Below are 9,490 nucleotides of genomic sequence, written 5' to 3'. Positions count from 1 at the left end.
TCAATGATGGCTGTTATAATAAGTCAGCAGCAATAAATGGACATGAAACCCCTGACCTCAGTGAATTGTTTACAGTTGGAACAGTGAGCAGCAGTTTGATTAATATCTTATACATTGTTGGGATTGAGACATTACCTTACTAACAAAACCTGTCTTTTTTTTAAAAATAATTAGATGATAGAAATTCTTGAATTGAAATCTCTGATCTGAGTCCATGTCACGTGGAGTGGAGACCTTAAGAACTCAACAAATATGTGTTTGAGAGGTTTCTGGGGTTTAATGTCTCCCAAGGAAATAAGGGACAGAGAGAAAGTCAGTTTGATATTTTTTATCATATTTCCTCATGGAGGCAGAGAATGGAATATTGTGATTCTATGAGACTGCATTTTCCATAATGTGATCCACAATGAGTCAGATTTTTATCAGTATTTCAGAACCTAAAGGGTTTTCCTGGAGCACCTAACATGCATTGAAATCAGTGAGTATTGTGTGCCTAGGTGATTTTGAAAATCCCACTGGGAATCTAAATACCTTTAAAGTTCTGACCCAAAATGACAGCCCAGCTAGTGTGACTAGTACATTCCATGGGGCCTGATCTCCAGCTATTGTAAATCACCATAGCCCCACTGCAGTCAATGCAACACATTCCCACCTGGTGTAAATCATTGTAGTTCTATTCAAGTGAATGGACCATAATGAAAATTTATGTCTAATGAAGTTCATAGTTTTGCAACAACTTACGCCACCTGTGGACCTGGCTTAAAAGGAACAAAGCAGGTGATAATCAGGTTCACGCTTGGAAAAATTAACTTTCTGTGGTGAATGGAAGGATTCTCTTCATGGCCACTTTGACCTCCTTATTGCGCAGACTGTAGATCACAGGGTTCAGGATGGGAGTGACTAGGGTGTACATTATGGCCATCTTCTTGCTTTTATCCAATGGGTTACTGGAGGTTGGCTGGATGTAGGTATAGATTACGGTGGAGTAGTACAAGGTGACCACAAGCAGGTGGGACGAGCAAGTGGAGAAGGCTCTCTGCTTCCCTTTGGAGCTCTGGATTTTCAGGATGGTGATGATAATGAAGCTATAGGACACGATAGTCAGAAGGAAGCTCCCCATGGCCAGGAAGATGTCAGCCATGAACATCATGATTTCGTTGAGGTAGGTGGAGCTGCAGGACAGTGCCAGTATTGCTGGGAACTCACAGAAGAAATTTTGGATTAGGTTGGGCCCACAAAAATCCAGGCGCAGCAGAAGCAATATGTGGACAAATGAATTGATGGTACCAACAGCCCAGACACTGACTGCTAAATGAATACAAATTTCCTTACTCATGAGTTTTACATAATGCAAAGGGTGGCATATGGCTACATACCGGTCATATGACATGACAGTGAGCAGCAGAAGCTCCGTCACCAGCGACGATGTAAAGACAAAGAGCTGGGAGATGCAGCCTCCAAAGGAGATGGTTTTCTTCTCCTGCATCAGGTTTTCCAGCATTTTAGGTACAACCGAGGAAGTGCACAAAATATCAACTAGGGCTAAATTGGCGATGAAGAAGTACATGGGAGTGTGAAGAGGTGGGTGGATGACAATAGCCACAATGATCAGGGAATTGCCCATGACGACAGCTATATAAAGGCACAGGAATAGCCCAAAGAACAGCCCCTGGTGGTGAGGATAGTCAAAGAGCCCCTGCATGGTGAACTCGGTCACTCTGGTGTGGTTACTATGTTCCATTGCTTGAGTGTTCCTTCTGTAGCAACAAAGATTAAAGTCTTGGTCAGGTATTGCATGAGAAACTACAGCAATATGAAAAAGAAAACAAGAAGTCCTTGTGGCCCATTAGAGACTAACAAATTTATTTGGGCATCAGCTTTTGTGGGCTATAACCCACTTCTGGATATAGGATGGTTTCAGTATATATCACACATACAATATAGAAAAAATACAAAAAACATAAATGTGTTAGTCTCTAAGGTGCCACAAGGACTCCTAGCTGTTTTTGCTGCTACAGACTAACACGGCTAACCCTGTAAAACTGACAGCAATATGTCAACTGAAGCATTGAGAGGGGCCGATGGGGGGAGGTGTATTGGATAGATAGATAGATAGATAGATAGATAGATAGATAGATAGATAGATAGATAGATAGATAGATAGATAGATAGATAGATTGTATTGGGATAGATAGATCTCTTGTCATACTGTAAACACTTAACACAGCATATAAACAAACTTAACTACATTGAAATATATTAGCACAATAATCTGTCTCAGCTACTGAATCCATATTCTCCCAACATTTGAGTGGAGAAGGGAGAACATAACACACTTGATGTGCTCATATACAGGTGCATGAAGTCATTTGGGCTGTTTACAAAAACTGCACGTGAAAGGAGTTCACAATATGATCTTAAACATCATTCATACACCAATAGTCTTATTAATAACCAAGATTCCACTTTGCAAACTAATTTCACAAATTATATCTGTTGTAATATAGGATGGTTTCAGTTCATATCACGCATACAATAGTCTCCATTTATTGTGTTCAAATGTCTCTTGTCTTATTACTAGTTTATTGCTTCTCCTGATTTTCTTCTTACTCCTCCTGGAGTAAATCAGGAGTATCTCCTTTGAAGTCAATGAAGTAACTGAATTATAAAAATGATGAAAACGAGAAGAACCTCAGAGCCAAAAAACTAACTAATCATGAGATCATATTAGAGTCGTTTCGAATCATAGAATCATAGAATCGTAGGGTTAGGAGGATCATTTAGTCCCCCCCGCCCCCGGCAAAATGCAATATTTGTTGTGTCTAAACCATCCAAGACAGATGGCTCCAGCCTCTTTTTGAAAACCTCCAGTGAAGGCGCTTCCATGACCTCTAGGCATATTAGAGTTTTTGTTTGTTTGTTTGTTTTGTTTTTAAAGTCACCCATTGTGTTACATTTCAAATTCAATTGCTTACTTTTGAGGGAACAGACTATAAGCAGTCAATCTTCCACATCTCAGATCAGTTTTATAATATTATATCTCCATTAATTTTAGTCTCAGCTACAAATAAATACAGAGGAACTTTCCTGATGTATGTGAATTTACATCAGATTTCTATTGGTCAAATTGAGATCAACATTTGGTCCTATATTCATAAACAAGTGGTGGAAATGTGTATTCCTGCAAAGAACTTTTAGCCAAATAACAAACAAAAAAATACACAGAAATTAAAATTAGCTCAATTTTACAATGAGTGTAAATTAATTAATCATTCAACTCACTGAATTTCTCAAGGTCTCTTAGAAACTTTGAAATGTCAGCCTAAAGATGTCAGAAAGCTTCATTTAGAAAGACGACTTATGAGAAAGTAACAAAGCAAGCAAGCGAGAAGAATATTCTCACCTCTCATTCAATTCTCCAATACAATGGATCAAGTTGTAATTTTATTGCAGAGACTGAATTATGACTCATTCAGCTTTATATATAGCAGCCTTCTGTTGGGAGATCTTGCATCCCTTGTGAATCTGGACAAAAGTTAGCTCTCAAACAAGGCCTCAAAGGAGAAGGTAAATGGGAGTCACCTAAATCAGTATGAATAAACTTTCCACATTAAGTTGGCAAAATTCCTTTAGCTCTTAGATTCAAATGTCTGTTCTACTGAATTGTCCAGGAGAAAGCATTTTTTCTATCAATGCATTTCTTTCTGAACATAGTGCTACCAATAGAGATGGATTCCATATTAATCAGTGAAGGTCAGTGGGTAAAATCTCAGCGTGAAATCCTGGCCCCATTAATGGGAGTTAATGGGAAGGCTGACCTTGGCTTCAATGGGGTCTGGATTTCACACTCGGATTTCTAATATCAGTGTTTCTTAGTCCTGAATCATCTGTGTTCACTCTCTGTGTTAAATGCCTCTACTCTACAAGGAAAAATGGTCTCAAGTTGCAGTGGGGTTGGGTATTAGGAAAAACTTTTTCACTAGGAGGGTGGTGAAGCACTGGAATGGGTTACCTAGGGAGGTGGTGGAATCTCCTTCCTTAGAGGTTTGTAAGGTCAGGCTTGACAAAGCCCAGCGTGAGATGATTTAGTTGGGAATTGGTCCTGCTTTGAGCAGGAGGTTGGACTAGATGACCTCCTGAGTTCCCTTCCAACACTAATTTTCTATGACTCTGTGTCTTCACTAATATAATTATCAAGCCAACTTCTGAGAACTTTGAGTAGTGTCTTCTCCGTTGGTCCTGTAAAGTCGATGGGGCAGCTTCCATCAGGTGTAAATCAGCATAGCTCCATCACAGTCAATGAGACAGATCCAGAGCTAGTGGAAATAAGGCTTGTTTCAACAAAGTCGACAGACCTGATTCCCAGCTGATTGAACAAGCCTATCTGCGTTAAAGGAAATAGTGTTAACGAGCAAAGCTCTGTCGATTTTGCTGTTTTACAGCACTTGAGGATTGAATGGAGCTACACAGGTGTCACTCCACACAATCTCTGAAGGTGGTGCTGTTGATAATATGAGAATGAGAGCCAAATCTGAGTCACAGAATAATCCTGTGTAGGAAAGAAAACCCATATTAAATTTCAGATGAGAGAGATATTTCAGGGGTAGCAGTTACATAGGGGAAAAACTTTTAAATTATATAAAGCCCATTACCGCCAAGCACTTAAGCACATGCTTGATTCTCAGCTTTTGAGTCATCTTATTGACTTCAGTCGAGTACTCACATGCTTAAAAGAGAAGCAGATAAGCTCTTGGATCGCGGCTACAACTATGATCCAAAGTTTTGGTGTCACCATACTTATGGAAATCTGTTGTGTCAATTAAACAAAGTGGATCTTCAGAAAAAAAATAACATGGACTTTCATTATTTTTTTTTTAACTGAAGTCCCCTGACTGTTCCCGGGTCAAACTGATTGTTTGGCTTAATGATTGCACTAGTAGCTGTCCCAGCTGATCGACAGGAAAAGGTAGTACTGTATAGCATCTGTAATGGGGATTGCAATAAATTGTGGTATTCTTCAGACTTATTTTGAATAAGTAGAGATTTCCTTTTTATCCTCACTTTATGAAGGATCCATGCTTGGCTTCTACATCATTACAGTGTCATGGTCCCAGACCTGTCATTATGGCTATAATCAAGGATTATAGATGAATAGATTGCAAGGTCTGAAGGGATCCCTGTGATCATCTGTTCTGACCTTTGGATAGCACAGGCCACAGAACTTCCTTGAACTAATCCCTAGAGCAGATGTTTTAGAGAAAAATATCAAATCTTGAGTTAAAAATTGTCGGTGATGGTGAATCCACCACAATCCTAGGTAAATTGTTCTGATGGTTAATTACTCTCATTGTTTAAAATGTTCACAATCTGAATTTTAATAGCTTCAACTTCCAGCCAATGGGTCACATTATAACATTCTCTTCTAGACTGAAGAGCCCATTATTAAATAGTTATTCCACATGTAGGTACTTATAGATCATGGGTTCTCAAACTGGGGGTTGGGATCCCTCAGGGGGTCATAAGGTTATTACATGGTGAGTCGAGAGCGTTCAGCCTCCACCCCAAACCCCAGCATTTATAATGGTCTCAAATATCTAAAAAAAAGTGTTTTTCATTTATAAGAGGGTGTTGCACTCAGAGGCATGCTATGTGAAATGGGTCTCCAGTACAAAAGTTTGAGAACCGTTGTTCTAGATTGTAATCCAATCACCCCTTATTCTTTTATTTGTTAAGATAAATCAGTGATCAGCAACCTTTGGCATGCGGTTCGCCAGGGTAAGCATTCTGGCTGGCCAGACTGGGTTGTTTACCTGCCGCGTGCACAGGATTGGCCTATCACGGCTCCCACTGGCCGCAGTTCACCGCTCCAGGCCAATGGGGATCGCAGGAAGTAGCAGCCAGCACATGCCTCGGCCTGCGCTGCTTCCCGCAGCCCCCATTGGCCTGGAGCTGCGAACCGCAGCCAGTGGGAGCCACAATCGGCCCAGCCCACTAGGGTGCTTACCTTGGCGAGCCACATGCCAAAGGTTGCCAATCCCTGAGCTAAATAAATGGAACTGCTTGAGTCTATCACTACAAGGCATATTCTCTTATTCTTTAATCATTTTGGGGCCTCTTCTCTGAACCCTCTCCAATGTATCAACATCTTTCGTGAATTGTCGGCACCAGAACTGGACATGATATTGCATCAGAAGTTACACCAGTGCAAAATACAGAGATAAAATAACTTCTCTACAGCTGATTGAGATCCCCCGATTTATGCATCCAAGGATTACATTAGTGCTTTTGGTTATACCACCACCGTATGTGCTCAGATTCAGCTGATTACCAATCAAATCATTTTCAGTCATTACTTGCAAGGATATAGTCCTGCATCTTGCAAGTATGGCCGACATTCATCATTCCTAATGTATACATTTACATCTAGCCATATTAAAAATGGTAGTATTTGCTTGCTCCCAGTTTACCAAGAGATCCAGATCACTCAGTATCAGTGACCCATCCTCTTCATTATTTACCATTCTCCTAAATGTTGTCTCACCTGAAAATCAATGATGATTTTATGTTTTTGTCTAGGTCATTAATAAACATATGAAATTGCTTAGGGCCAAGATCCCAATGGGGCCCCTCTAAAAATGTACCCGTTTGATAATGATTTCCTTTTTATGTTTATATTTTGAGAACTCAGTTAGCCAACTTTTATTCCGTTTAATATGTGGCACCTTCCTGCCAGGTGGAATCAGCCACAACAAGGGTCAGGTTCAATATCCAGGGTCCCTTTCACCAATATAACACATAACCCCCACGCAGTAACCAGGGAATATTAAACACCCCTCCTCTGTGTGCCTCTAGCCGGCAACACTTCCCCTCTCACAAGCGATGAGTCTGTGTACAGCAGAGAAAACTTTAAATGAAAAGAGGGAAGGAAGCTGGCCCCAGTTTGGGAAAACCCCACAACCATGATTCAAATATATCTGACCATGAGCAAAACTCCATTTCCAGGGGACTTTGGGCAGTGTCATTTGCCTCCGTTTCTCACCTTACAGTGTGAAAATCCAACACACAAAGGTCCCTTTAACATGCCACTCCCCTCTCCCTCCACTGCCCCCCACTCACAGCTGCTGTGCTTGACCAGCAGAGACCCAGAGTTCAGAGCTGCATTCACCTGAGTTCGCCTCCCAGCTGCGGGGGAGGGGGGAAGAAATGTCCATCAATGTCCTGGTTGCCACCACCAGTGCAGCTGACTCACAACTGATGCTACGCACTCTGCCTCGCTGCCTGCTGCCACCGCTGCACCCTCATTCAGGCTGCTGCTGTCTTTCGTTGTGCCACTGCTCACTTCCTCGTGCTGTCATATGCTCCTTCACCGATGTCCCTATGCCCTCACCTTCCACTAACACCTGCCTCTCTACTGTGACCTCTGGAACTTGGTCACTTGGGGTTCCACCCAGCTCTCAGTGATTTCAGCTCTCAGTGAGGGAACCTTGCTGCTAGGGCCGGCTGGGCTGTTCCTTTGACAGAAATCCTGTCCCACAGCAGATCTAAGCACTCAGACCTGACTATCAGTGATTTCAGCTCTAGTGGTTACTTAACAAAATAAAACACTCTCTATAGAGCCTAATCGGCTCTGCCTTTAGACAGGGGAGATGGGCAGGTCAGATGGTGCCTATGACTCTTAGGCAGAGCTCACACCACCATGCAGAACCACCAGTCCCCACCCTCTCTCTCCCTTTCTCCACTGTGATCTGGCATCTGAGCCCCCTGCCTAATCAGTTCAGTCCAGTTGAGGGTGACCCACTCAATCAGGACAGGCTAACTACAGTTCTACTCCCCTTTACTTGTACAATCAGGATAACAACATTTACTGAACCCTGCATTCAATTTTTTTTTAATTAAATCCAATGTTTAAAAAAAAGTATGCAATACATAGGTTGATAGAAGAGTGTCTGGACATCTGGGTATAGTGCTTAGATTATCCACAAATGCATGTGTATTGAAATCCTTAGTTCCATGAAAATTTACACCACCTTTGGACCTGGCCTACAAGGGACAAGACAGGTGAGAATGGGGTTCACTCTCTGGAAAAAATTGTTATTTTGTGGTGAATGGAAGGATTTTCCTGATTGCCACTTTGACCTCATTATTGCGCAGACTGTAGATCACAGGGTTCAGAGTGGGAGTGACTAGGGTGTACATTATGTCCACCATCTTGTTTTTATCCAAAGAGTAACTGGAGGACGGCTGGATGTAGGTGTAGATAGTGGTGGAGTAGTACAAGGTGACCACAAGCAGGTGGGAGGAGCAGATGGAGAAGGCTCTCTGCTTCCCTTTGGAGCTCTGGATTTTCAGGATGGTGATGATGATGAAGCTATAGGACATGGCGGTCAGCAGGAAGTTCCCCATGGCCAGGAAAATGTCAGCCATGAACATCATGATTTCGTTGAGGTAGGTGGAGCTGCAGGACAGTGACACAATTGTTGGGAACTCACAGAAGAAATGCTGGATTAGGTGGGACCCACAAAAATCCAGGCGCAGCACAAGCAATATATTGACAAATGAAGTGATGTTACAAACAGCCCAGGCACTGACTGCTGAATGGATACAAATTTCTTTACTCATGACTTTTACATAATGCAAGGGGTGGCAAATGGCTACATACTGGTCATATGACATGACAGTGAGAAGCAGAAGCTCTGTCACAAGTGATGATGTAAAGTCAAAGAGCTGGGTGATGCAGCCTCCAAAGGAGATGGTTTTCTTCTCCTGCATCAGGTTTTCCAGCATTTTTGGTACAACCGAGGAAGTGCACAAAATGTCAACTAGGGCTAAATTGGTGATGAAGAAGTACATGGGAGTGTGGAGAGGTGGGTGGATGACAATAGCCACAATGATCAGGGAATTGCCCATGACGACAGCTGTATAAAGGCACAGGAATAGCCCAAAGAACTGCCCCTGGTGGTGAGGATGGTCAAAGAGCCCCTGCATGATGAACTCGGTCACTCTGGTGTGGTTACTATGTTCCATTGCTTGAGTGTTCCTTCTGTAGCAACAAAGGATAAAGTTTTGGTCAGGTATTGCATCAGAAACTACAGCAATATGAAAAAAAAAGGAGTCCTTGTGGCCCATCAGAGACTAACAAATTTATTTGGGCATCAGCTTTTGTGGGCTATAACCCACTTCTGGATATAGCATGGTTTCAGTATATATCACATATATAATATAGAAAAAATACAAAAAACATAAATATGTTAGTCTCTAAGGTGCCATTAGGACTCCTTGTTGTTTTTACTGATAGAGACTAACACAGCTACCACTACGAAACCTACAGCAATATGACAACTGAAGCATTGAGAGGGGACGATGGGGTGTGTGTGTATTGGATAGATAGATAGATAGATAGATAGATAGATAGATAGATAGATAGATAGATAGATAGATAGATAGATAGATTGTATGGGGATGATAGATAGATCTCTTGTCATACTGTAAA

General features: G+C 41.8%; 2 protein-coding genes across 2 annotated transcripts; both read right to left on the bottom strand.

The window, feature by feature from the left end:
- Positions 1-805: 805 nt before the first annotated feature.
- LOC120379911 (olfactory receptor 13A1-like) lies at positions 806-1,741 on the bottom strand. Its single transcript, XM_039497427.1, has one exon. It carries the CDS (start codon positions 1,739-1,741, stop codon positions 806-808), a length of 936 nt encoding a protein of 311 aa, XP_039353361.1.
- A 6,350-nt stretch (positions 1,742-8,091) lies between these two features.
- On the bottom strand, positions 8,092-9,024 carry LOC120381083 (olfactory receptor 13A1-like). The gene has a single exon (XM_039499148.1). It carries the CDS (start codon positions 9,022-9,024, stop codon positions 8,092-8,094), a length of 933 nt encoding a protein of 310 aa, XP_039355082.1.
- Positions 9,025-9,490: the final 466 nt, after the last annotated feature.

Source organism: Mauremys reevesii, linkage group 13, assembly GCF_016161935.1.
Source record: "Mauremys reevesii isolate NIE-2019 linkage group 13, ASM1616193v1, whole genome shotgun sequence".
NCBI classification, from domain to species: Eukaryota; Metazoa; Chordata; order Testudines; family Geoemydidae; genus Mauremys; species Mauremys reevesii.
The sequence above is the reverse complement of the archived record's forward strand: the minus strand, read 5'-3'. Positions and strand labels throughout refer to the sequence as shown.